The 23,997-nt window shown below is 36.9% G+C and overlaps 1 protein-coding gene across 1 annotated transcript in view; it reads right to left on the reverse strand.

The window, feature by feature from the left end:
- Nucleotides 1–4,316: 4,316 nt before the first annotated feature.
- The window catches only part of LOC135212485 (cell adhesion molecule Dscam2-like), a 38,743-nt gene continuing 19,062 nt past the window's right edge, over nt 4,317–23,997 (reverse strand). The window contains exons 5-24 of the mRNA XM_064245963.1: nt 21,978–22,126; nt 20,012–20,143; nt 19,135–19,229; nt 18,126–18,337; nt 17,357–17,538; nt 16,584–16,730; nt 16,039–16,194; nt 15,326–15,489; nt 14,783–14,906; nt 14,498–14,639; nt 13,842–13,969; nt 13,336–13,572; nt 12,811–13,005; nt 12,275–12,421; nt 11,934–12,107; nt 10,965–11,138; nt 10,178–10,311; nt 7,796–8,105; nt 6,959–7,043; nt 4,317–5,164 (exon numbers count right to left, since the gene is read on the reverse strand). Of these exons, the coding sequence (XP_064102033.1) occupies nt 4,906–5,164; nt 6,959–7,043; nt 7,796–8,105; nt 10,178–10,311; nt 10,965–11,138; nt 11,934–12,107; nt 12,275–12,421; nt 12,811–13,005; nt 13,336–13,572; nt 13,842–13,969; nt 14,498–14,639; nt 14,783–14,906; nt 15,326–15,489; nt 16,039–16,194; nt 16,584–16,730; nt 17,357–17,538; nt 18,126–18,337; nt 19,135–19,229; nt 20,012–20,143; nt 21,978–22,126 (3,346 nt within the window). The 3' untranslated portion in view covers nt 4,317–4,905. The remainder of the gene's footprint in view (nt 5,165–6,958; nt 7,044–7,795; nt 8,106–10,177; nt 10,312–10,964; nt 11,139–11,933; nt 12,108–12,274; nt 12,422–12,810; nt 13,006–13,335; nt 13,573–13,841; nt 13,970–14,497; nt 14,640–14,782; nt 14,907–15,325; nt 15,490–16,038; nt 16,195–16,583; nt 16,731–17,356; nt 17,539–18,125; nt 18,338–19,134; nt 19,230–20,011; nt 20,144–21,977; nt 22,127–23,997) is intronic.

The following is a 23,997-nucleotide window of genomic DNA, read 5'->3' on the forward strand; positions in this document are numbered from 1 at the left end:
GGGTGTGAGACGCACTTGCTTGGGATATTCCAAGTTCACGATGAGGTGGCGGTTACGATTCCTTCATCGGAAGACGTCAAATCTAAATCTACAGTTCAGCAACGGGGGTGTTAGGATACACTTACATGGGTCGCGGACGCTTAATAATGGTGCATGCTAATAATGGTGCATGCCGAGTTGTTTCGAGATGGTTCACACGCTCAGCCGGGATCTCTAATTATTCAACAAAGGTGTTCGTGAAACACTTACATGGAAACCATGAGGCGGTTCAAGTTCCGCCTACATTGGAGATGGTTACGGTTCCACTGCTAGAGGATAATGACGAGGATGAATTCTTCTTCGACGAACGCTACACAGTTCCAGTGATTGCATTATGGTAACCGTAATGATGATCACAATATGGGTTGTAGGAGTTATCAAACTTTTGTGCAACCGACGGAGTACAAGGGTCCCAGCAACAGAAGTAGCTCTAAATCATGTGGCAAATAAAAACATTATGAACCAGTACATACCAGTAGCCGATGTGTTGTGCGACAGGAGTGCACAAAAGACATAGGTGGCCGAGCCATCTTAAAGGCGCAGTAGTGACTTGTTAATCTCAGCTCTTTCTGGTTAGAGACAAGTCAGTTAGAGACAAGCGCTGGATTCCTTGAAGATGCTGAAATGGAAAACAGCCAGGAAAGATGACCAATGCACTTGAGGTCGATGACGCCTCAAAGATCACACGCTTTGGGCATGAAGCACCCGTGTTTGCTGGGTGAAACTTAGGGCGTGTGTGTTCGTAACGAATGGCATATGACTTTTGTTATAGGGAATAAGTGCTAAGAGGGGGTAATCACTGATTGCTTGTGACAGTGTGTGGAACACGCCTGGAAGAGGTGTTGCAGACCCATCGAATAAGGTAACATAAGAAAGAACTTTGAAGTGATAATTATTGTGTTGGAGAAAGAGAAGTGTGGTGCGGTACACATTCCTTTTGATTAACTTTCATGGGTAAAGTGGTGTTACAATTGTGGTCTCTTTATTTCAGATGGGTTCAAAGTCACCATATACAAAAATGGATTCTCTAAGACTTTTATTGACTTACTAAAATGTTATGGTTAGTCAGACATAATGAGATAAGAAGGGGTACTTACTTAAACATGATTTTGAGAGGAAACGATAGTTTAAGGTTTTTTGTATTTTTGGTCAGAGTTAATTCATTTTATTCCATTTCATTAATCAATTTTATTCCATTTTAATGTTAGCTAATTTGGGAAAAAAAAGTATTTTTGTAATTATGGGAGCTTATTTGCTTAGTTTGCTTTTCACCAACTCCCCAGAGAGATTCTGCAATAGAATGAGGATAGGTGTAGTTGCCTGTTAGCAGTTTGTTTCATTTAGTTTAAAAGAGTATCATTTGGTCTTAAAAACCTGTTTAAGACATGCTTTTTGCAACATTCACATGTTCAACAGCTGTGTACCTGTGTCACTGTTATTTCTGCTGATATTGTTGTTGACTCAGCTTAGGGGATATGATAAATTGTGGTGTTGCCACTGATTGTTCCTGAATTCTTGAAGCCATGTGTAATTTACCCATGTAAGTTCCTGCGGAAAGGAAAAGGCAGCACTATGACATGTCTCCTTATACAGGGGAGATTCTTCTCTGAATCATTCTAAGGCTGCAGATGGATATTCAAAAGAATACCAAAGACGCAAACTTAAAATATAATGATCAGCACTATTAAGTCATCAAAACGGTTAAGAGGAGAATCATCTCTCACATAATTGCCACAAACCTCCAAATTGTAGGAAATGCCCTTTGCCCTGGTGCTTCTATTCAGGATCATAACTCGCTCTGCTTGTCGTCTCGTCACAGTTGATACAATACTAATAACAATTTTGGAAAATGTGGATATTTCAACCACAATTCAGGCATTTCTTTAGGCTTCTGATCTCTCTTAGTACTGTATTGCTTTGAAGCAACAGCTACCACAGCTAATCTAAATAATAACGGGGTAGCGCAGTCACTGTAAGCATCACTTAAGGTTCATTGCAGCGTGCCTTCGGCCCCCTAGCTGCAACCCCTTTCATGTTCTCTCCCATCTTACTTTCCGCCCTCTCCTAACAATTCATTCATTGTACAACTGGGGTTTTCCTCCTGTCACACCTTTCAACTTTTACTGCCAATTTCCGTTTCAGAGCTGAATGACCTCATTGGTCCCAGTGCTTGGCCTAAGTTCTATGAATATCTTAATTCCAGTACCCTACCACAATTGCAAAATAACAAAAAGCTTTGTGTCAAATGGACGAGACACAAGAGGAATAGGTAGATCTACGTATATTACTATTCTACGGCGGCCTAAACTATGGCAGTTGCGGTTTTCTGTTCAGTATTACCTCCTGAATAAGAATTTTAAGTAATATTTATTCGGACGACTGTAATTAACCCCCTGGGGCCAGTACTAAACACGGTGAAATACATCTGACGCCCCAATTTCTGGTAGCTTTCGTATTCGCTGTTACGTTCCTCGCAGTCCGTGCAGAACTATTCTTTAGAATTACTGCCTTCTCTGCCTTGCATCCCAACAGCAATACTACATCAACAAACCAATTGCTCTCAAAATCCAATTTAAAGATTCCTGAGGAGCAAAAAACACCCTGCTCCCAGGGGCATTGATCCGTGTGGGAAGAGGGTTATTCTCTCACTATCTATATACAATGTATGTGTATCTTAGTTTTACCAGACCACTGAGCTGATACAATGTATAAAGCCAGATATTATATGTAGACCTGACCTAGTCTAGGAGAGTTCAGGTCGTTTTAGCCAGCCATTTTTGCCTTAAGCACATTTCTAGGTCAGGCAAACTTTGTTTACGCGCAAATTGGACGCCGTGTTACTACTGGGTACCAGCCCTTGGGGATGTACTAAAACAAAATAATGATGGTAATTACCATACACAAAAAGTAGGGCGTTTCGATGTTACGGCCTAAATGACTTACATGGCCGAAACGACCTGGACGATCTAGGCTAACTTACCTTGCCCTCTTTGTTTACTCTTGTTATATCCAGATGTATCACTTAAAACAAGCAAATACCGAGATTAAAGACCACACATTAATCAACCATACCCTTTATAGCGTTCTTGGTTTCTCCGAGACACCTCGTAAGCAATAAATCACGGAGAACTGGGGAACCGGAACATACTACTTCAAAGTTCCTCCATGGTCCTGTAAGTGCAATGGTCGGCGACGGCAACGATAACGGCGGCAAGACAAACTGTCACCGAGACTTCTTCTTCTCCCAAATCTTTTACGGACCCAACCACGGTATAAGGATATGTAAAGCTAATGGTTTGTTTCATTTAAACAGTGTAAAGTATAAACTGGTTTTCATTTTATCTATTAGAGCCCATAACTTACAAGTACGTTTTATAGTTTAACATAACTGGTGATTATTTCCAAACAAAATGTTTAATTTAGCTCCTTGATATTTTTAGCAAACAATTTTTGTCATACGTTGCTCACTGATTATATGTTACAAAATCTCGCTGATAATGCTACAGATTCTCGTATCTGTTTTTCATTGGTTTTTGCAAGCGTTCTAATTTCTTAATTTTGATTAGTTTAACCTTCTTGTTTATTAACTTTCAAATATTTCTCTTTTTCTTCGAAACTGTCGCAGTTTGTTAAATCTACCGTGGAGATTTCTTGCTAAATGCTCAAGTATCATGGACAAAAACGAACAAAGCCTAGTCTAATATCTGTCTACATATATATGTAAGTACAGACATGAATGTTTTTTATTTTCCATTATAACGTGTGGAAAATAAACTTTGAATTCTGAGATGGGGAAGGCCATTTCCTCGCGATTTGTTATATATATATATATATATATATATATATATATATATATATATATATATATATATATATATACATATATATATATATATATATATATATATATATATATATATATATATATATATATAAAGTTTAATCAGCACTGCTTTCATTCTGAAAGGATTACTGACAATTATTATTCAAGCAGGCACTTTCCTTCTGGCTTGACATGTTATGATGAAAGAAATTTCAAATACCACCGCCTGGTAGGAGGTGAAAGGGAATCGGGACTACTTTTAAAAATGGCTAATTGTAAAACAACATAATCTAGGATGTGAGGATTCCATCCATACTGGGTTCTGAGCCCAAAGAATGTAGTATACAGCTAATAGGAACTGGAACAATCTATATAATGTTATTTCACTCAAGAATGTGAGCTATAACATTTTAAATCAACTTCTGGGAAAGAATGTTGGACAGGAAAACACAAATCTACAAAAACGTGAATTTCAACATACATGAAAATGTACATAAAACTGGATCATTTTTTTTCCAGTCAGCATGATAATCACTTTATCTCCAGCCAACACTATTTACATTTGCAATAACACGGATATGGTCACTGGAATGACGTAATAAAAGCTCTCTCTGATAACATGAAAACATCCTTTCTGAAGACTTTGAAAATTCACAAAAAAAGATGAAGAACAGCACTGGAAGAACAACTCTCAAAACATGGCAGTCTGCTTTGATGTTTCAGTCTGTAAACTGCGAATGGCTGGGTGTTGCTTCACTCCCAGACAAGAAGAGCAGAACATTTTCCTTAGGAGTAAATTCGTAAAATACATGAGTTATATTACATGAGAAACAAGTTGATATGGCATTTAAAAAAAAGTACCATTTCTTTCTTTCTTTGAAAGTTGTTGCACGTGAGGTACCACGAAATCACTGTAAACTTCAGTATCTTTTTCGTCCAGAGTCACTTGAAACTACCCCGTTTCCCTTACCCCCAACCCCAACCCCCCCGCCCCACAAACTTGGAAAACACTGGCACTAATGTTTTTTTGTCTTTCTTTTTTTCTACACTGCAATAGAAAAACTAGTGTGTTTTCTCCTTCCGCTGTTGCTCCTCCGTCTGCTGTCTCTGTCACACTCCGTCTCGCTCATCTCTAAGGCATCAAGGCTCTGGGCGGGGGTGGTATGGGCGTGGGAGCGAACCATGCCCATGCCACCGGTCGTCATCACGCCCACTCCTCCCATAGGGACCTTCGCGGAGCTGCTGCTGCTGCTGCCCATTTTGGGCATCCCCACTACTGCGTAGCTGCCACTCCCGCTGGACCTGTCAGGGGGGCATATAGACTTGACCTCAGATATTCACTTATAAACTTGATAATGTTAAGCAGCTGTGCTGACAACCATAAATTCAAGGTGAAGAAGGTTACTTAAAATAATGCCTACCATTAAACAGACATTTGAGATGTTCACTGGTAAGTGATTGCAACTGAGAACTGTGAATTCATGGTAAACATGGTTTTTCAAAGCCTATGAATAAATCTGATAACCATGAAGCTTTACGAATTTCTAATTATGATAATTAAATATCCCAACGCCCATATACCAAATAATGGTTTCATACTAATCACGTTCAATGTATAAATACATCCAACGTACAAAATGTATTAGACAAATTAGTTACGAGTTTCCTCAATCACTGAATACACTAAGCGCCATAACTACACATTAAAAATCACTGAGTTATTTTTGGAACTGAATTTTTATATGAGAGAGCTAACTGGAATAGATGACATGGTGCCCTCTTGAAGCCCAGACCTGAAAGAAATGTGGGTAGCGTATTGGAAGTGAAAAAAGAAAAGAGTTGGCTCAGATTTGAGAAAGTAGGTAGGTAAGTTTAGTTTTAAGACTTGAGGAAAACGGATGTAGGGAGGAACCAGCGCTTCTCTTCTAAGGTCAAAGACTTGTATACCATGAAAGGAAAGATACCTGATGGACAATAAATTGGTTGTCTGAAATTTTAAAATGTACCTGATAATTTCAGCTGGTACATTCCAGATAATTTCAAAGGACAGTTGGAGCCTTCAGTTACACACTGGGTTTGACAGCACGTTCTTTATTTTTTGCCTAAGAATTGTATAATAATGCAACAAAATTATTGATGAATCATGGTTTGCAGCTTCACTGGCTTGAGAGAGAGAGAGAGAGAGAGAGAGAGAGAGAGAGAGAGAGAGAGAGAGAATTTTAATAAAATTCTCACATGAAAACTGTAGGCTCAGAGGGTGACAAATTATGATGCGTTTGCTGGCCAGCCTGAAACAACTTGCAATTCAAATGCATCTAGTGATTTAACTCAGTCCTCTGCACTACAGTAAATTCACATTACCCATGCATCTCATGTCTAGGCCCGCCCCTTACGACGCTCCTCATTGGCTGTTGATAAGCCAATCACAGGGCTGGAAACTCTCAGTCTCTCTTGAGAGTTCACATAGGCAGAATGTATGTCCACCTCTCCTGAGGGATGCGTCTTCAAAAGTATCCCTCAGGAGAGGTGGAACATACATCCTGCCTATGTGAACTCTCTCGAGAGACTTAGAGTTTCTAGTCCTGTGATTGGCTAATCAACAGCCAATCAGGAGTGTCGAAAGGGATGGGCCTAGACATGAGATGCACGAGTGATGCAAATCCACTATAACTGTAAAATATACTAATAACTGGACTTGATTATACTGGAAAAATTCACTAATTTTGCATAAGGCAAAAGTTAATGCAAGAGCACAAGATAAAACTGACTTGCTGGCTTCTAATTATCCCTGGATTACTGACAAAATTATCATACCTTAATCAGTAACGGCTAATGATCATACCTTAATCACAATCTGCTAATGATCATACCCCTCCAATGATAATACCTTAGTTATAAACTGCTAATGATCATACCTTAATCACAAACTGCTAATGATCATACCCCTCCAATAATAATACCTTAATCACCAACTGCTAATGATCATACCTTAATCACAAACTGCTAATGATCATACCCTTCCTATGATCATACCTTAATCACAAACTGCTAACGACCATACCTGAATCACTGACTGCTAATACAAAAGAATCCTACCTGGAGCGGGATCTGCTCGGAAGGGACTTGCGCTCTGAGAGTGGGGAGGCAACTGTGCTGGCGTCTGAAGCCACATACAGCAGGTCTGCCGGCAGGTGTGACAAAAATGAAAATTATTATACTCTCACACCTATGTCGATTCAGTCTCAGTCTTACATTAAGGTCAAGGTGGTCAAGTTCGTGTTCTTACAGTATTTCCAAGAAATAGTTTTGCTTTACTTGAATAAATTCTGAGAATTAGATGTTTTTTAATTTTTTTTTTTATTCTATTTTGACCTTAGTGTACCCAACCTCTGTGAGTAAGGAGAAAATGATAAGTAATTCTGGACACAATAAAAAAATAATCTACTAAAACTATGGTTGGTTCACTCATGAGAAATTATATTTCCTCATGACAGTGTACCAGTGTTAAAAAAATCTACAGCAGGATGTACAAAACATACATGGCTATCTCACATACAAAAATTACCAGTACATATAAAAAGGTTCAAGCTAAAATGTAACATATAATAAAAATATATATGTATTCCTTTTTTTCAGAATGAATTACAGTAAATCTTTGAGAAGTATTGCAAGGAGTAGTCATACAAATCAAAATATTGTATTAATTACATCAGTGGAACATAAATGCGAGTCATAGTAGAGACTACATCATGCACAACAGATGGATTTGCATGCAGTCTATCTTGACAGCTAAATGTGAGGACTCCTTGGCATGAGAGAAAAGCTAACCCTGGCTATATTGGGGGAATGTAACCCTGGCTTTAAGGGAGGGATATCCACTGGCTACACGCCACTTCACAGATACCTCCAGTGCAAGGCGGATAAGAAACTTACTGTGGTGGTGATTTCTAGACGACATGGGTGTGTGGTGGGTGTTGTCGTCCAGGTGGGACGAACTTTCAGTGCGGGAGGAGGCTGCATGATCTGTGTCTGTGTCACTGTTTAGGCTATCGTCATAATCCTCACTATCGCCGCCATACTTGAGACGGCACCTCTTCATCCTTCCGTACTCATCGCTATCTCGGTCTATGTTCCTGCCTCCACCGCCAACACCTCCTCCTCCTCCTCCTCCTACAACTCCACCTCCTCCTCCCCCTCCTCCTCCCCTGCCCTCTCTACCATCACCTCCATTGCCGCTACCACTCTACCAAATAGCACAAAGACGAGAGTTATAAAAGGTATTAGGAAAATTGTTTTGATTGCTACGTATTCCTAAGATTGCCGTAAGGTAAGGCAGAAGGAGGTTTAAGGGAGATTTCCACAGTAGTTTAAAACGTATCTTAGTCGACTGAATGAGCCAAACTTTCAACTGGTTAAGTACTGAAGAAATCTACTACATTATGAGACTGTCAGGACCTTTGCATATACTGCAACCAAGACCACAATCTTGATTCCTTTCCTGATATTAGTCAGTGCACTGCCATAACTTCTATGTAAGTAACTTTTCAATTTATGGACATCAACTAGGCCATCATTTTGGATGGGATACCTTTTCAGGCAAATCTCTAGAACTGAATGATATGTGTAAAGTACAGGTTTGATTTAACTAAGAAATATATGGAATTACTTCAACATATTTTGTGCAGGGTCTTTGTTACCAATCAGATTTTGTTACTAATCTTTATATAAAGCCTGACCCCCCCAAGTGTTTCAAAAGTTGAAATGCTTCAGTCTGTATTTGAAATATTCCACTTAAGTCACTGGGGGACTTCTTTGGGTATTAGGCATACAATAACCTTTGATCTTCATAACTGAGGAAAGTCATTATGAACAACACTCCATGAAGCCAAATTCTGTCACTGAAAATCTGAAAATCTACTGTCTAAATTTATAAAATTAAAATTTACACATCCAAACGCACATCTTCATCAAAGATACTCATTCAGAACCCTGAACATATGGAATTACATTTGCAACCTAACTGTGCAAAGTTGAAACATTGAAATTATTGCTTATGGCCAACACACTTAAGACTGACAGTGCACATACATCAGTAATTGGTGAGTTCTGTAGCTTGTGACAATGATTTCTTTTTACTTGGTGGCTGCAGCTAAATAGTGAATTGTGAATTACTCATTGAACGAAATATGGACGCAAACGCAGAATTCTAATCGGGCTTATCATTCTCACATGAAAGCTACTCACTTTTTTTTCCACATGAGAGGGTAATAAAATTGAAATCACATTAGGATTTTTGAAAAATCAGTTATAAATTACAGTGGTCTACTTATGAAAAAATTTGAAATGCATTAATCTCTCATTCAAGTTATGATCTTGGATGCTTTATTTGTTTTTAATGTCTCTATGATTAAAACCTATGGATTCATAGACTCCTTCTGTTATTGTTACTAAGCTGGTACCACAAGGAAGTTGGTGCTATTAATAATAAAAGACAGAGACAATAACTGAACACCACAAGGATAGCAAATAGCAACAGTGGCCAACAGAAGCCAAAAGGGTCACTTTCATGAAGGAAGGCATTTGCACAAATAATCAAATGAGTCCCACCAAAATGTTTAGTAGTTCTAAAAAGACCACTTTACTACCAAAACATAAAACATCATATATTGTTAGTAACATCAATAGATATGACATGAAAGGTTGGGGGAACATGAATCACTTTGCAATTCTGATCTACATGGAAGTTTTGTTAACATTTTTAATGATCTTATTGGTCACTAAAATTTACTGCTTAACTAAACCTTGTTTGAGCCAAGACTCTCTGCAAATGACTGGAAAAATTTACAGGGAATTCAGAAACAATGAATAAAGTCACAAAATGAAAAAACTTCTTGTGGACATATCTAGAGAATCTCTTCCTCCCCAACCCACCACTTCCAAAGGACATGATATTATTTTTAGTAGTACCTCAACTTAACATTTTTCTTAATGAAAACTTGTGTGCACTTCACACTCAATCATTATTATTATTATTCAGTAGATGAAACTTATCCACATGGAACAAGCACACAGGGGCCATTGGCTTGAAATTCAAGAAGTAAGAGGCAGTAAAGGGAAATGCAAAAAGATACCAACATATTAAAAATAGATAATTCAGTTTAAGAAATAAATCTCAAAATGTATCACATCTTAAATGGTAGGATAGCAAAGAACAATACATGATAATGAAGCTGATGAGTACAGAAGTCCGCTAAATTGAGGTGTCACTGTTGTTAGCATTTACACTCAGGCAGACAGAAAAACGAGTCCTCTCACCTTTCTATAAGCTAGTGTCTCTACAGTTGCTCTCCTTGGGTCCTGGTACACAAAAGTTTGGAAGTGTGTAGACAATGTGTCCTCCTGTCGCTGGATTTGGAAAGTTGCGTAAGGGTATATGTCCTCTGCATATTCTAAAAGAGAAGGAGGATGCATGAAAAGTCTGAGCAAATCTACGGCTGGAGGTCCTTAAGGCCAAACTTGAAGGGTCAAATCGGAAAGTTCGTGTTTATCTTTTTTTTGATGAACCAGAACCAAATACACTTAGCTTAAGAAGTATGATTGCAGTTTTACACGTAATTAAGAATGCTTATTGGTAACCAGTAATTTTGCAAACACTTATAATGCTACAATTTGATTTAAAATTGATATTAAGACTTGCAAGACCCCTGCACCTCCTAACATCCAATACACCTGTCAAAATAGTTCCTTACTACTAACCACAGTTAATGAAAACTGAAGGTTCTCTGAATGGCTGAGACAAACAGCACTGACAGCTATTGATAATATAATACTATTTTAATAACTAGAAAAAGGAGTTTATCGTACCGTGGATTATGAAACATATACAAACAACACATACTGTTTATACGTGCCAAAATGAATAAATGAACCATTTAATTGTGAAGCAACAAAATGCAAAGAAAATTCTTCCCCCCCTCTTAATTTAACCAAACTGTGATTGACACCTGTCACCTGTGATTAGAGCTACCTTCGAAATGCATTGCACAGAGACACTAAGAAATCTAAAACAGCCTGGTTATGCAACTCTCGTAAAGGTACTAACCTGGAATCTGTTCCAAAGCACTGACATCGTGGATAGGCGAAGGCGCAGGCTTCCTCACAGTCGCGTAATACTGCTCGCGCGCTGCAAGATTGCTCTTGTTCTCTGCAACAGAATTTGCAGAGGGATCACTCACTCCATCACTGGGAGTGGCGCCATCTTGGTCGTTCATTGGTCCTGAAGGGGAATTTGGAGAACATATCAATTAACAAGAAAACACTGATATTTATGAAGGTACACCTGGATTGAATTTCTACTACCAGTTGTTAATTTTGTCTGAGTCAAGTGATAAGCACTGGATACAGATGAACACAAGGAAATACCTTCCATCATATAGTGACAAGGAGATATTGAATAAAAACTTTTAAGATATAAACTTTAAATGAGATCCCCAGGGAAGCAAAGTGGAAAATCCACCAAATTAATTTTCATATCCTGAAGTTGAGTCATCCGAGCATCACTTAGTAATGGTTAAGTGCCTTGTCTTTTTCTTGAAAAAAATAAAATGTGGGTTTGTCTCATAGAATGCAAGCTAACTGAACTTTCTTCACCTTAATATCAAGCACTTGTTTAACCATAGACAATAAGTTTGTTTGTTTATTTGTTTGTATGGTGTTTTTATGTTGCATGGAACCAGTGGTTATTCAGCAACGGGACCAACGGCTTTACGTGACTTCCGAACCACGTCGAGAGTGAACTTCTACCACCAGAAATACACTTCTCTCACTCCTCAATGGAATGGCCGAGAATCGAACCCGCGACCACCGAGGTGAGACGCTAATACCATACCAACCACACCGCTGAGGCGCTGTATAGACGATAAGCTCTTTGACAAAGGAAAACACTTCTTTGTCGAAACACTTGCTATTCTCAATTCGTCAAAGACCACATCATAGACTAAAATCATAATCCAATTCAGACTGACATTAAAAATTTGGTCGTTTATTTCTTTAAAATACAACTTTCACTTACTTCTCCTAAGGCAGAGTGTTATGGCAACTATGATAGATATGAGAGCAATGCAGGATATGACCACGGGAACAATGAAGGCAGGGTCAGTAAACACATCCTCTGGCGAGGGTCCTACGCCGACGGCTGTGCCAATCATACCCCCACCGAGGGATCCTAAGCCTTCTTGTATGTGCTCTGAAAACAGGTGATAAAATAAAAAGGGGTCACGTCATGAACATTATGAAGAAATGTGGTATCTTTTATGAGGTGACTCCGCTAAACATATTTCAGCGATGAAGTTCACATCTTTAGTTACAGAAGTGCCAGTAATGGACACCACATTCACCAAAAGTGGCACCTACCTCCAGTGATGCCAAGTGTGTTGAAATTGTAGCTGGCAGTAGTTTCACCAGCTGGATTGTTTGAGGTGACGCTTACTTCGTATGGAGTGGCTGGAACAAGTTCTCCCACTGAATACTCCTTTTGGGTTCCTGGCAGCCGTCCACTTACTGGAAAGACAACAAATGTTGTTGAGTTGACAGTGCACTAAATTGTTATGAATCTCAAGGTCCACTTACTCACATGAAAACAGATGTTGTTGAGCTGACAGTGGCCCCAAAACACTGTTATAAATCTCAAGGTCCACTTACTCAAATGAAAGCAAATTTCTTGAGTTGATAGTACACTAAACTGATATGAATCTCAGGTCTACTTACTCAAATGAAAGCAAATGTTCTTGAGTTGATAGTGCACCAAATTGTTACGAATCTCAAGTTCCACTTCCTCAAATGAAAGCAAATTTCTTGAGTTGATCGTACACTAAACTGTTATGAATCTCAAGGTCTAACCACATCCTCCTCTTCGAAAATTCATGACTACTGTCCTGAATATTCCTTACCTATTTGCCAGTCTCTCTGGCCTGCCGGTTTGATTCTGATGATGAATTGTGAGATTGGACACTGAGGGTCGACCCAGGATGCAAGACGAAAAGCAACTGCTGTAGTGTTTGCTGTAATCAGACGGTGCTGGGGCGGGGGAGTAGGGCGCGAGCCTTTGGTGCGAACGGTGATGACCTCGCTGGCAGCTCCAGGACCTGAGGAACCAACAAAATACATGAAATATAAGCCCATCCCTCTTCGGTGGTAGCAAACCACCTACAAACTTGCTACAACAAACATTCAGTTTAACTAATCGAAAGACTTGTGGTGCAGGGTGCTGGAGAATACAACACAGAAATTTCACTTCTATTACCACCCACTACTTGTAATAAAACAATGTGGTCAGAAAGGTATTTAAGTCTAATACATTATCTATAACTTGATAAAATACCAGACCGTTCATAAACGAATTATTTTACTTCAAGCAACATAAAATCCAAATAAATAACTAAAATGCAAACATAAAAATTAGCATACAATCTTACCAATCTTATTATGCAGAGTAAGATACAAGTGATACTCTGTGCCACAGGTGAGGTCACTCAGGGTATACTGGGTCAAATGACGTTCCAGGGAAATCTCTCTCCATTCTCCTTGGTCAGGTCTCCAGGTGAGGGTCAATTTCCTGACAGGTGCTCCACCGTCATCAACAGGTCGCCAAGATATGGTGACTTCGTTGGGTGTGGCACCCATAGAGTGTAACAACACGGCAGCAGGTGGCACTGTAGAAAGTGCAGAGAGTTAATATTACAGGGTCAATAGTGTGAGTACAAATAACATGACCTGTATGCATTTATATTTGAATATATTACATATAGAAATCCAAATCCCATTTACAGGTAAAAATATAGTACAGCAATGTACTTACGCATGACTAGAGGGTGTACAAGATATGATAAACAGGGTTAATAGTGTAAATGCAAATAACATGACTTCTATGCATATATATCTGAATGTACAATCACAATCCCTTTTACAGCAAAGAAATTACCCATGACTACGAGGGTGTACAAGACATGATCAGAGCCATGTTTGTTCGTGACGTGACAGGAATAATTCCCAGAGTCTGCTCTCTGGCACTCTCTTATGAGCAAGCCACCGTCGAGTTGCAACACGTATCTACCAAAGAAAAGAATGAGAGGTGGTTTGTAAACTCAAAGAAGACCTGAAACTTTAAAATGTAGAATACTCTTTTAATTCAAAATTCTGGGCATTAGTCAACTCAAAAAATGACCTGAAATTTTAAAATGTGGAATAATGTTTTCAGTCATAATTCATGGCATTAGTAAGCTCAAAAAAGAACTGAAACTTTAAAATGTGGAAGACTATTTTAATTCAGAATTCTTGGTTGTTAGTAAACTCAAAAAAGGACCTGAAAATTTAAAATGTGGAAGAATATTTTTCAGTTAGAATTAATGGCATTAATAAACTCAAAAAAAGATCTGAAAACTTTAAAATGTGGAATATTATTTTCAGTCATGGCATTAGTATAACAAAAAAAAAAAAAAGACATGAAATTTTAGAATGTGGAATAATACATTTATTTGTAGTTCATAGCATTCAGTAAACTGTAAGCTCAAAAAAGACCTGAAATTTTAAGATGTGGTATACAATATTTCAAATCAGAAATCATGGCTTCATCCTTACCTGTTCTCAGAGTTAATAGGGGCATTGTCCCTTCGCCAGGTCACAGCAGGTTTAGGTCGACCCACGTGAGGACAGGTCAGCACGACGTCAGTGCCCCGAGCAACGTAGATGTCACCCCCGACACTAAACACTCCAGCTCCCACTACGAAAATGGGAGTAACAGAGTCTGAATTAATGACAGTAACTTAAAACAAAACTAACGATGGTATATTAATGCAAAATACAGTAAGATCTAGTTTCTCGATTTCTTAATTATATAAATGGTACCTGTTGAACGTGAAATACCTGAGTTTGAGGGAGTTGCAGAGACAACGGGTGACGGAGGGCCTTCGCCCACACGAGTAGAAGCCGTTACCCAGAATTCATATCGATTTTGGGGCATGAGATCTGTCACTTCTAACCATTTTGTCTGGAAGGGAAGAAGATGAGTCTCTTAATCACACTATACAAATGGATGTATCTCATTATGATATTCACTTCAAAATGTGGGTTTGATCTGTGATGGTTGTATTGAAATCTCATAAGTATCAGGATGACATGTAGGATTAACTTATAATTTGCTGTCCTAGATTTAAGTGGAGTATGAGACAGATAAATGACAATCTAAAATATGAGCCAATTCATTTGAAATGACGAGATTTCCCCCTAAAATATAAGAATTACTGTATATAAGGCAAACGTTCAACATTTCACAATCCTACTCTTCCAAAGTGGAAGCTTTAATAACCAATTTTAAATTTTACTAAATCCTCAGCAGATACTAACGTCCAGTGAGAATCTGGTTACCGGTAACTCCTAATTAATTCTATTTGGTGGGTGTCTTCATACCTGTGGTGGCAATATTCGCCTGGCGGGATCTCTGGATGGTGGAGACCTGATGTACAGAATGTACTTGGTCAGAAGCCCATGCAGCCTTTCTGGGGCATCCCAGGCCACTTTGACACTCTTGCTGCTGCTCACTACTGCTTTGATCTTCGACGGTGCTTGCGGCACTGTCAAAATACACACAAATATATGGTTACAACAAATATATGCTTACTATAAGTAATGTAAGTCATACTGAACTCAACGTAAGTAATCTGTTCTCTACTGTACTCACTGTTAAAAATCTACTGTACTCACTGTAAGTAATCTATGTTCCACTGTACTCTCTGTAAGTAATCTATTCTCTACTATACTCACTGTAAGTAACCTACTGTACTCGCAGTAATTAATCTCTGTTCCACTGTACTCAATGTACATTAAGTAATTTATTCTAAAATGTGATCCCTGTAAGCAATCTATGATCCACTGGACTAACTGTAAGCAATCTACTGTACTCACTGCAAGTAATCTATGTTCCACTGTACTCCCTTACCTTCAAAAATGACCCTATGATTCAGATATTTGTACTGTACTTCTGACTACTCTTGCAGGTACATTTTTTTTAAATCTACGCTCACAATAAAATCAAAACGACTAACTTTAATATTCAACCATCCTTTGAAAGGACTCTCATAAATAAAAGCTAATAAATAACAGCTGAATATCATATAATTTACCATCTTCCTCTGTGGCACAGTTGATTGGCTCAGACGGGACTCCTAGGCCAGCTCTTGTTGCTGCTGCTACAGTGATGGAGTAGTTCGTATACCGTTCCAAGTCCCCAATGGTTGCGCTCTGTCCGTTGACGATACGAGACTCACCAGGAGGTAAACCTGACCAAAACATGGATATTATTATTTTTATTCAGAAGATGAACCCTATTCATATGGAACAAGCCCACCACAGGGGCCAATGACTTGCACAAGCCCACCACAGGGGTAATTGACTTGAAATTCAAGCTTCCAAAATATTATAGTGCTCCTTTGAAAGAAGTGACAGAAGGTAATGGAAAATTCAGAAAAGAAAAATGAATTATTAAATAAATAAGAAAATAAAATTGATAAAAATGTAAGTAAATTATTAGAACTGTGAAGATAGTTTCAACAGAAATGTTTGAACAAGAAATTGAATTGTTTATACCTTTCTAAAGCTTAACCCTTTGTCAATGAACAAGAGACTGAATGAAATAATAAAATATGAATATGATAGCTCTGACATTCACCTGTGTGGTCATCCATAGGAGTGTACGAGAGGGTGTACGTAGTCACTACCCCATGCGTGAGGTGGGCAGGAGGAGGGGACCATGAGACCTCGACACGAGTGGAAGTCAGGGCAACACAGGTCACCTCTTCTGGGGGAGCCTCGGGTACTGACGGAAGTAAAGCATAAAGTAATATTATTAGTAATTCAAAAAGTATTATTAATGGAAACAGAAAACAGAATATCTGTGATAACCAGACTTAGTCTCTACGAACCAAGACAGGATAATCTTTCTTTAAGACAGACAACTCACACTCAGTTTTGTATTCCTGCTTTTTGCACAATGCCCACTTGAGTTTCCAACTCTTAGGGATGTTAAAAATATATAAATAGAACTACAGTAGTCAGTAGTAATCAATTTATTGAGGGAAACAAGGACTATTGGAAAGACTCGATCAAATGGCAAGTTACCCACACCAGACTTTTCATCAGAGACAAAACAATAGCTCAATGAGTATAACCCATGGGGCAGGATAACTTATAATCAATAAGTACACTAAGTCATTCAACAACCAAAAATCAATATGTTAGTTACAAGTATATCAAGGGTATAAACAGAACCTATTTTGTTTGGAATCTAAGTTGCACAACACAGAAAATTATTCCTACTAATATGTAAACCTCTTGGGAAAAAATTCAAGTACTTTCATATACAAAAGGTGAACTACAACAAAACAAAAGAAGAAAGTATCCCCTGACACGAGAGATTGTTTTTTTTTTCTTATCATAACTTACCATCTTCCTGAGTGGAGGCTGACACCTCAGTAGACAGTGGACCGGGTCCATTATTGTTGTAGGCTTGCAAAACGAAGATGTAACGAGTGTACCTTTCCAAATTGCCCACAGTCCAGGTCTCCTCGTTTCCACCTGTCATTCCCACAGTGTCGAAGCTGAACGAACGGCCGCTTCCAAGAGCTCTGGAATGAATATAATTTAAACTCTGAGATCCAGAAGAAGCTACGATGATACACGAAGACAATACGGACTTTCATAATTTTCTGACACACTACAGTGATGCGACTCTAGGCACGTTTGTCTGTAGTAGTTTAAAGGATAATTTTACTGCAAAAAGTCAACATTTTGATAAAATTACCGCTTTAAAAACGTTTCAGTCTCTACTTCTTTACTTATCTCATATTTATCGAAGAAGTTAATAAAGTTTGCCTATATTCAAGCGTCCATTTCAATGTTAAACAGTATATCAACAAGAAAAGACCCCACTGATCTAAGAAGGAAGAAAAAGATCCACTAAGGAAACTATCGACGTGACCTTCAAAGTATAGTTTGTGTATCAAACGACAGATACATTTCCCCACAATTTGAAGCGAGTAAATCAATAGTCGCACCCTTTACATGAAAAGATTCAGTTACTCAACATATTCCACATTCCAACTTAAATTCAGCAGACGACAATATCCATACACGCTTTCCAAAACTCATTCTACACGACTGACGCAAATGCAGGAATTTAATGCAGCAAGAGAACTGGATGAAGAAGACTTACCCTTCTTTCCTGTGGCCAACGTAATACCCAAGCAGCTGCCCATTCCAGGTGTCAGGATCTGGGGGTGACCACGTCAGCTGGACCTCCTTAGGGCTGATCCCAATGGCCTTGACGTTGAGAGGTGGAGCGCTTGGGGCTTCTCCTTGAGTCCTCAGAGTCAAGGGCTCCGAAGGGGGAGAGTCTCCCACGCTATTCACAGCAATGACTCTGACCTGGTGGTGATAATGAAGGAACCAAGAGATTATTCTGCAGAGTCTAATGCCTCGTTCTGCCCATAAAATTACGCAGACTTGTGATAAAACAATAAAGGTATTTAGGCCTGCTTGTGGGAATAAAGAACCAAAAAGTTAATCACCGAGAAAGTCTCAGTGGACAACTCTTAGAAGAATAATTCTCTTAGAGTTTTAAGGTCAGTTCTACCTATCCAGACTTGCAATGAAGGCATTTAGGTTTCGCACTTCATTCGTCATAACATTGGACATAAGTCAATGATTTTTTTGTATAAATTCAAGCAATTCAACAACGAAGCAAGTGCCAATGGAGCCAAGGCTTACTTAGGTACACGTTTACGTGTGATAACTGACCTCACAAGGTGTCAGAACTGTAGAAAGTCGAATTTACCCGACGTATGCAGAATACTCTAAATGATAAAACCCTGCTTCTGCTAAATACTTCATGATATACTAGATGCTGATGAATACAACAAAACATTATTATTATTATTATTATTATTATTATTATTATTATTATTATTAATTATTATTATTATTATCATCAAGAAGATGGATCCTATTCACAGGGCCCACTGACACGAAATTGAAGCCTCCCAAGAATATTACGGGTTTGATTTGAAAGGAGTAACAGAAGGTAATAGGAAATTCACCCTTAAAGATAAAGCTCAAGATGTTGAAAGATACTTTTGATATTTTGAATAACCTTAAAACATCTTACCTCACATATAAAATAAAAATTTAATACCTGACTGGTTCTAGTACAAAAGGTGACTCACCTGATAGACCTTGGCTGGCAAGAGGTCCTTGAGAACCATGGAAGTACTGGTTCCTTCGGCTCTTAACTGTCTGATGCTGACATCTTCCCAAGAGGCTACGAATGGATAGTTGTTCAGTTATATTAAATAAATATCACTGTAGTTAATATAAATATATGGTGAATGACGTCATGTTCAATAGATTCAATTAGCAAAATAAACAACAAATATATCCAGTATATTAAAGTTCAACAGAGTCAATAGCAAAATAAACATCAACAAATATATCAATCATATTAACGTTCAATAGAGTCAATAGCAAAATAAACATCAACAAATATATCAACCATATTAACATTCAATAGAGTCAATAGCAAAATAAACAACAACAAACATACCCAGTATATTAACGGAGTAAATGAAACATACTCAGGTTCTAGTTAAAATCAAACTAAAAATAGCCACCATTTTGATTTGAGAGTTGTAAAACAAATACAGTAATGACATTGGTCAAACAATTCTGATGTTCACATCCACTTTCGATGACTGATGTTAAATTTTATTTTTTTTTCACAAAAAAGAAAAAAAAGTTTCATCTGAATCAATCAACATGTAGCGAACTGGAACACCTATTTCTGCTGTAGAATAAATATCTTTTGTTAAAGTCAGTATGACGGTAATACGATTCTTTCTTCGTCTACGACATTAGAAGGTTCTAAGGCGTCTCGAAAGTTTTGCATTAAATAAAAACCTTAAATGTATAAAAGTAAGTCAAAGCATTGCTATTTATAAATATCCAGTAACCTACAGAATGTTATCTATTTTTCCCAGGGCCTTGTAAATATTCTAACAAGTTTTGCGTAGCAATATACGCTTTAGAAATATACGCTTCTCTTACCTGTCTGGGTCTTCAGCTGAACCGAATAATGGGTGATAGGGGCATTAGGCGACGGAGGTGCTGCCCAGGTCACGGTGGCTGACCTGCTTCCTTCACGGGTCACTCTCAGGTCGCGGGGAGCTTCGGGAGCGTCTGCGGAGAGGTCAAAGGTCGTTGGATTGAGCCAGGTTACATATTTCATGGATTCTGAGGTCACACGTTAGTTAACTTGAAGGAAAGGTTAAATATGTCATGGATTCTGAGGTCATACGTTAATTAACTTGAAGAAAAGGTTAAATATTTAATGGATTCTAAGGTCAACCGTTAACTTGAAGAGAAGGTTAAGTAGTCGATAAAATTTATTCATAAAAATTTTTGGGGGAATGGTAAATGTTAATTTTACTAATAAAAGAAATTTTTTGCAGGAATGGGATAAAGAGATTACTCGCAGACTAGATAAGCTGCTACTACGAAAGGGAGACATAAAATGGTCGATCTTATTTATTGATAATTTTTGGGGAATGATAAATATTAATTCTACCAATTACAAAAAGACTTATGCGTAGGAACTAAATATAAATATTACTCATACACTAGGCAAGCGGCTATAAGGAAACACAAAATACAAAATACTAACAAACGCGAAAATAAAATATATACCCATAATACCAACACACACGACAACAAATATACTCATTTTGCAAATCAGCGTTTAAAATATTCACCACTCTACACAATAACAAGTCATTCCCGCGACGCCTCTTTGCCAAATGAAATCAGGATGTTAATGTTCCCAAACTTTCATTTGGAATCCCATGTTTTATGTTATTAGTCATAAAAAAAATGTTGGAATGCTTTTAGGTTGCAAGTAATTCCATTAGAGCTGGGACGTGTTCAACTCCCGGTTTCCAATACTGCGCAGTAATCAACCTTTTCATGATTATTTTGACGAGTTTACAAATAATAACAATCGTTTGTTATAATAACAATCTTGAGTTATAATAAAAATTTTTAGTTACAATAACAATCATAGTTATAATAACAATCTTGAGTTATAATAACAATCACAGTTATAATAACAATCGTTAGTTATATCAATCGTTAGTTATAACATCAATTGTCAGCTATAATAACAATTGTAGTTATCATAGCAATCTGTTATAATAGCAATCGTAGTTAAAATAACAATCGTTTACAATTACAATAATAAAAATCGTTAGTAATACCATTCTTTAGTTATAATAACAATCATAGTTATAACATCAATCGTCAGTTATAATAAAAATCGTTACTTATAATAACAATCTTAGTTATCACAACAATCTTTAGTTATAATAACAATCGTAGTTATAACAACAATCATTAGTTATGATAACAATAGTAGTTATAATAACAATCTTTAGTTATAACAACAATCTGTAGCTATAAAAATCGTTAGTAATAATAACAATCGTCAGGCGTTATAACAATTGTCAACTATAATAACAACATCAGTTATAATAACAATATTTTTCACTTTTACGTGTTACAAATAAAAGGCATCGAAGTCATAGTAATAACTGTAGCTATAATAACAATCTTAGTTATAATAATACTATATATAGCAATCGTAGTTATAATAACAATCATAGTTTATAACAATATTACTTATAATAACAGTATTAATTATAATAACAATCATAATTTTAATAACAAAATGGTTATCATACCAATCGCAGTTAAAACAGTAGTAATAAAAATAATAATTATAATAACAATAGTAGTTATAGCGTATGTAGTTATAATAACAATAGTAGTTATAATAACAAAATTATAATACCACTAGTAGTTAGAATAACAAAAATCATTTAGAATAGCAATCGCACCCTACAATCACAACAGCAATTATAACCACACCCGCAGAAGAAACCAAGAGCGCACGGAGAGACACACAGACGCCCACGTTTATCAACACACGCCCACACACACACCCGACGCTCCTCCTTACCTTGGACTTTCAGTTCCATGTGGTGGGTGTGGCTCCCGTAGGCGTTCGAAGCCGTGCAGGCTATGACAGCAGAGTCCTGAGGGGCGACGTTGGTGATTCTCACTTCCGATCTCACCCCTTCCGAACTCTCCACGACGTCTAGGCTGTATCTGTCGAGGTGGTGAGAGATTATTATTATTATTATTATTATTATTATTATTATTTATTATTTCACCCCTTCCGAACTCTCCACGACGTCTAGGCTGTTTTACTGTCGAGTGGTGAGAGATATTATTATTATTATTATTATATTATTATTTCACCCTTTCCGAACTCTCCACACGACGTCTAGGCTGTATCTTCCGTCGAGTGTGATAGAGTTATTATTATTATATTATTATTATTATTTATTATTATTACATTATTATTATTCAGGTGACCCCCTATTCCCCATTATTCCAACCGAACTACCATGTCACGAGGTGTGAGAGATTATTATTATTATTATTATTATTATTATTATTGAATATCTAGTATGTATGGTTAAAGATTATTTATGATTATTATTATTTTCACCCCTTCCGAACTCTCCACGACGTCTAGGCTGTATCTGTCCGAGGTGGTGAAGATTATTAGTATTATTATTTATTATTATTATTATTTATTGATTTATTTAATTAAATGTAATAATCAGGATTGAAAAACCTATTCAGGGGGGATGGACAACAAACCGGGACCCCACCCACAAAGGTAAAAACGAGGTGGTGAAAAGAGTAATTACAATTATTATTTTAATTATTAATTATTCTATTATTATTATTATTATTATTATTTTACCCCTCCCGATCCCCTTCCAACGGACCGTCCTTAGGCTGTTAATCTGTCGAAGGGTTGGGTGGAGGGAGAATTTTATTAATTATTATTTATTATGTATTAAATATAGTTATTATTATTTATTACATTATTTTAATTAAGCAGATGGAAACCCCTATTCAAGAATTGGAACGACCCCACAAGTGTAACGAGGTGGTGAGAGTAATTATTATTCATTTATTATTATTATTATTATTATTATTATTATTATTATTATTATTAATTATTATTATTATTATTATTATTATTTCACCCCTTCCGAAACTCTCCACGACGTCTTAGGCTGTATCTGTCGAGGTGGTGAGAGAGTTATTATTATTATTATTATTATTATTATTTCACCCCTTCGAACTCTCCACGACGTCTAAGGGCTGTATCTGTCGAGGGTGGTGAGAGATTATTATTATTATTATTATTTATTATATTATTATTATTATTTATTATTAATCAGATGAAAACCTATTCAGATGGAACGACCCCACCACAAGTGTTAACGAGGTGGTGAGAGTAATTATTATTATTATTATTATTATTATTATTATTATAATTAATTAATTATTATTATTATTATTATTATTATAATTAATCAGAGGGAGAAGCCTTTTCAAATGGAGCAAGCCCACCACAGGTTTGACACTGGGCTTGAAAAATTTCAAGATTCAAAGGAATCATTATTATTATTATTATTATCATTATTATTATTATTATTATTATTATTAATTCATTATTAATTCAAGAAGATGAAACCTATTCAGATGGAACGACCCCACCACAAGTGCTACTGTTCTGGAATTCAAGTTGTCCTTAAAAGAAGTGTTACCTAAAAGTGAAAAGGTATTTTTTTCAACATAAAAAATGTGATTTTTTAACCTTAAAAAGAAATAATTTTCATCTAATAAAGGGATTTTTCTCCTAAAAAGGAATGATTTTGTTTTTACACAAGGAATTATTTTTTTTATCCTAAAATGAATTATTTTTTCCACCTTAAAAGAGGAATTATAGATATTTTTTTTCACCCGAAAAGAAATTTTTTCAACTAAAAGGAATTATTTTTTCTTGTTACCCAAAAAGAATTTTTTTTTTTTTTTTTTTTTAACTTTGAAAAGAAGGAATGATTTTTCCCAACTTGAAGAAAAGGAAAAGTTTTCACACCTTCAAAAATGGAATT

This window comes from Macrobrachium nipponense, chromosome 41 (genome assembly GCF_015104395.2).
Source record: "Macrobrachium nipponense isolate FS-2020 chromosome 41, ASM1510439v2, whole genome shotgun sequence".
NCBI lineage: Eukaryota > Metazoa > Arthropoda > Malacostraca > Decapoda > Palaemonidae > Macrobrachium > Macrobrachium nipponense.